The sequence below is a fragment of the Penaeus chinensis genome, chromosome 1 (assembly GCF_019202785.1).
Source record: "Penaeus chinensis breed Huanghai No. 1 chromosome 1, ASM1920278v2, whole genome shotgun sequence".
NCBI lineage: Eukaryota > Metazoa > Arthropoda > Malacostraca > Decapoda > Penaeidae > Penaeus > Penaeus chinensis.
In genome coordinates this window covers 31580138-31585137 of record NC_061819.1, presented here as the reverse complement: position 1 = coordinate 31585137, position 5000 = coordinate 31580138, and the positions used below count along the sequence as shown (strand labels likewise).

Sequence of the window (5000 nt, the reverse complement as noted above, 5' to 3'; positions counted from 1 at the left end):
TGTATATGTATATGTATATGTATATGTATATGTATATATATGTATATATATATATATATGTATATGTATATGTATATGTATATGTATATGTATATGTATATGTATATGTATGTGTATGTGTATGTGTATGTGTATGTATATGTATGTGTATGTACATGTATAAGTATGTGTGTATATGTGTATTAGATAGTATCATTTCCTGGCACTCAATAAAAAGAAATAACCACCTTTTGGAAGTTTCAATAAAAAGAACTACATATCTTACAAACCAGCTTGTACATAAAAGCACTTACATCAATGTCATCCACGCCAATTGACTGGACATAATTTGCATATTTATTTCCATTAGAGATATCATAAATGTCTCTGTCATAGTAGCCACCACCATCTAGCATCACACGCTCATCATCCTTGGCTGAACCTTCTGGAGGTGGGGGGGGCTTTAAGCTAGCCTTCCGGTTCTGGATGTCTTGTATGTGTGCTTCAATATCTGTGCAAAACAAAAATAGATAGAAATGTGTTAGTTAGAGCTCTTCTGGAAAATGTAGACACATATTTTTGTGGGATTTAACCCACTGCTGCCAGGATTGCAAGTACATACATGCTATAAGGGGACCATCCCTAAACGTGGTGTGGGCAGGGTAAAAATTGGGGGGGGGGGGGGGTAAAGTAGGGGTACATTTTTAGAATACTAATAAAAACAAAACTATCTTATCAATTTTCTTCAAATTTGGATATTTTGTTTCTTTTAGCATTCCACATCTTTTGGTTCTAAATTTGTGGTAATTCCCCGAAGGGGGACAATGCCCCCTTCAAAAAAAAATTTGCACATACGTCTCTTCCATACCACTATTGGGCCACACTGTTGAATACTTTTTTTTAATAAATAAATAAAAAATCTAAATTCTAATATTTTTTTCAATTAAAAAAAAAAAGGACCGAAATCCCAAAAAGCTCACATCAATCTCTGCATATTTTGATAAGCTTTCAACTTCTACCGACAAGTAAATTGAATAAGAACTGTTGGTGAATAGCAGTACCAGATCAGATTTTTTATTTATTTATATGTTGATACCATACATTGCAAATCCTTCTGGGAGATCCTGAGACTAAGAGGAATTCCAACAAGGATTATTGGATTAATAGCAAACTTGTATACAGGCACTGAAAGTGCTTTAAAGTGTGGTGGGGGCCTGTCAAGCTTCTTCCCTGTTAGTTCAGGTGTGAGGCAAGGTTATGTTCTTGCACCAACACTTTTCAACACTTGCATGGGTTGGATACTGGGTAGAGCTATAGCCGCAAAGTCACTGTGGAGCAACTCTGGGCAAAATCAAGGTTACAGACCTTGACTTTGCTGATGATGTTGCCACTCTATCTGAATCTCTAGATGCATTTAGCAATGAAGTGGGACTAGGGGGCTCCTGAACCAACACCAGGATCCAGGATTTTGGGACCTACTAGGAGACCCTGTGCAGTCGGTATGTGCTTGTGGTGAAAATATCAAAGTCACAGAGAGCTTTATGTATCTCGGTAGTGCAGTTCATGACTTTGGGCTGTCAGTAGACGGATTGGCCTGGCAGCAGGAGTCATGAAATCTCTCGACAAGAGTATTTGGAGATGCTGGTACCTGTGCAGAAGGATCAAGCTACGTGTTTTCAAGGCCCTGATACTGCCAGTTTTACTATATGGTAGTGAAACCTGGACACTCTCTTGTGCTTTGGAATCTCGTCTTGATGACTTTTGTAACAGATCCTTGCATTGGATTATGGGGTACAGTTGGCAGGACCATGTGTCAAACCAACGTGTTGTACCATGAGACCATTACAGGACCTGTTACTTGCACAATCCTCAATCGCCAACTCAGGCTATGCAGCCAATTGGCTCGATTTCCGCAGGATGACCAGGTTGTCTCTGTTCGAGACAACCCTGGGTGGAGGAGGCCTGTGGGACAACCGAGGAAGTCGTGGCTTGGGCAGATCAATCAATCCTGTCGTGAGGAGCTAGAGATGGTCCGGGCCCTGCCTGGAGGCTCGCCATGACGGACCCTCATAGGTGGAAGCAAAGGTGGGATGCGGCTATACGCCCCCACCGACGTTAGCTCCCAAATAATAATGTTATATATATAAATATTTTTTTTACCTATGAGAAAAAACTGGAGATGTTTCATTTCATTTCTGTTCACTTCCTTCAATCAGTTTTTATCATCTAATTACCAGAGAAACTACATTAATATCTCTTTCAAATGATGCTTGTTGCATGAAAATATGGAGATTGGTTCCCAAGTTGCTATAAAATTCTAAAAGTTACCCCTCCAAAAAGTAGATTTTTTTTTATTTTTTAGTACTTAACAGAAACAAGGTTATTGCAAGTATCAGACCATTTATATTAAATTTTTTCATACATGTACAAGTGTTAATAAGTTTGTGCATGTCTGTATGGAAGTATATATCCACATGTGTACACACAAACACAAACATTCACACGTGTACATATGTTTATATAGGTATTTGACATTTTATTTAAGATTTTTAGTCTTTCTATTCCTCGGTCATTTATTTTATTCTAAAGTAGCTATATCCAAACTAAAATAATGTTTTCTTGATTGTTTGAGCTCCAATGAACATGAAAACGTAAAATCTGCTGTGTACAAAGATTACTGGGTGGAGCAAGCATGAAAACTCTCTGGAGGCCCTGTGTGGCTGCAGGGACCACGCAGTCGACCTAGCCATCTGAGCAAGCAACTGGATGTCAATGGGAACATGCAGAAATCAAAGGCGGTGATTTATGAAACATTAAAATAAAAAACTGGAGCCCAATTTCTGTCCCGAAAAGCACAAAAAACGATGGAAATCAGCCAGTGAAACTCTACAGACGTCCCCACCATCTTTGAAAGTATACGGACTGATGCGCCAAATTCCGAAAAAATCTACAGGAATTAAACCCAATGTTTGGTAAAAATCTACGGGATTTCACATAATCCAGATCCCTTGTGGTAATCGTACAATGCGTCCTAAGCAATAAACCAACCTAACCTTAACCCCGTGGCTTTTATACACTACGATCTAGCAAGGGGGCTACGCCCACTGGACCCCTAGTAATATATAAACCTAACCTATCCTAGCCTAGCCTAGCCTAGCCTAGCCTAGCCTATCCTATCCTATCCTAGCCTAGCCTAGCCTAGCCTAGCCTAGCCTAGCCTAGCCTTGCCTTGCCTTGCCTTGCCTTGCCTTGCCTTGCCTTGCCTAGCCTAGCCTAGCCTAGCCTAGCCTAGCCTAGCCTTGCCTTGCCTTGCCTTGCCTTGCCTTGCCTTGCCTTGCCTAGCCTTGCCTTGCCTTGCCTTGCCTTGCCTTGCCTTGCCTTGCCTTGCCTTGCCTTGCTTTGCTTTGCTTTGCTTTGCCTTGCCTTGCCTTGCCTTGCCTAATTATATGCGCCTAGCCAGGGGGCTACGTAGTACTACCCGGAATCGACGCAACACTTAAAATGTAACACTTCTCACCGTTTCGTAACGAAAGGCGTCTCACGGTCTGTCAAATCTCCCAGTGGAAAAACGTGCACATAAAGCATGTAAAAGAAGTATAATAAAAGTAAAACAATTCATTAAATACATCAATTCGGAAAAAACAGATTCAGGTAATTACAATATAATCGTTTTCACAAGCCCGTAGAAATACAGGGACTACTTCATAGGTTGCATTAATGAGTTACGCGTCACATTGTTTTGGTCCTGGCAAGGCAAACATGAATGGGGACTTAGTCTCAGTCTATGCAGAGCCTATTTTTGTCATTTCCTGGGAAATATGAGGCCGCTGCAGATTTAGTTGTAGTGATGCTTACTCTATTTTTAATGCTCTACAAGATGGCAATGTCCATTTACCTCTACCTCCATGCGTCATAGAGGATTTTTAAGGTTTTCTTCACCCGACTAAACAATTTAGACAACCAACAAGATCAAAAGAAAAGATTGGCAGAGCCCTTTGCTGGAGTGTCCAGGGGGTCGTTTGGTGGTTTTATGTTCGTAGATTTTACCAAAAGATTGGCTGAATGCTATTGGAGTTTATTGAAAGTTGGAGCACCGGCCCACAGACTTTCAAAGATGGTAGTCATGTCTGTAGAGTTTCACACACTGATCTAAAGTGTTTTCATAGTGTTTTTTTGCATTTATGCTCTATATTCATTCTATTTTAGCCTATTTTACCTTGTAACTTTCCTGATATGATATACTTCATACTACCCCTGCAATTGGGACTATCATACCAAGATTGTCTATGGAAATGGTCATCAGATCTCAATGATTCATTTGCACAACTCTTAGAATAAATCAAATATTTGGATTTCCCGAGTTTTGGTTCAAACATCAGCAAGTACAATTCTCTAAAAGGTCACAAGTCAGTCTGTTGACTTTCAATGATGGCAGGCATATCTGAAGTGTTGCTTAAGCCAGTTTAAGGCATTTAACAAGGTACTTTTACACACATTTGTTAAATAGTTCTTCTATGTCAGCTTGTTTTACCCAATTATTTCCCGAACATAGTTCATGGCCCACCCTGGTATTGGGACATCAGAACTCAACTCATTTGCACAAGGAGTAATACCCATTACCCTATTGACCCAATTCTTCGAGTGTGCAGTTCTCTTCCTCTGTATGACAGAACCCTAGGATTTCACCTTACAGCTATCATAACATGGATGTAAACCGTGTGTGTTTGCGATGGAAATCATCAGATTCCATCTCATCACACACGAATACATTTGATACTGATATTAATAAAACCCTAATTGTTATAAACGAAAAATTGTTGTTTAGCGATAGCGGTCCTGCAATTTCCAACGCATATTATGGCGTCCCGAGCTATCGGAGACGTCGTTCTATCGAGTTTCCACCGGCTTTGACTTAGATATCTAGAGTACGTACACGTGTATTCACTGGATAATAAAGTTCAGGTAACGGTAATGGTGTGTTTTTTCTTATCCTTTATTGTTTCTCGCCCCAACTGCTACTT

The 5000-nt window shown here is 40.1% G+C and overlaps 1 protein-coding gene across 1 annotated transcript in view; it reads right to left on the bottom strand.

The window, feature by feature from the left end:
• LOC125044695 (splicing factor 3B subunit 1-like) overlaps nt 1–5000 on the bottom strand; it is a 26399-nt gene that overhangs the window by 21108 nt on the left and 291 nt on the right. The window contains exon 2 of the mRNA XM_047641572.1: nt 294–490. Within this exon, the coding sequence (XP_047497528.1) occupies nt 294–490 (197 nt within the window). The remainder of the gene's footprint in view (nt 1–293; nt 491–5000) is intronic.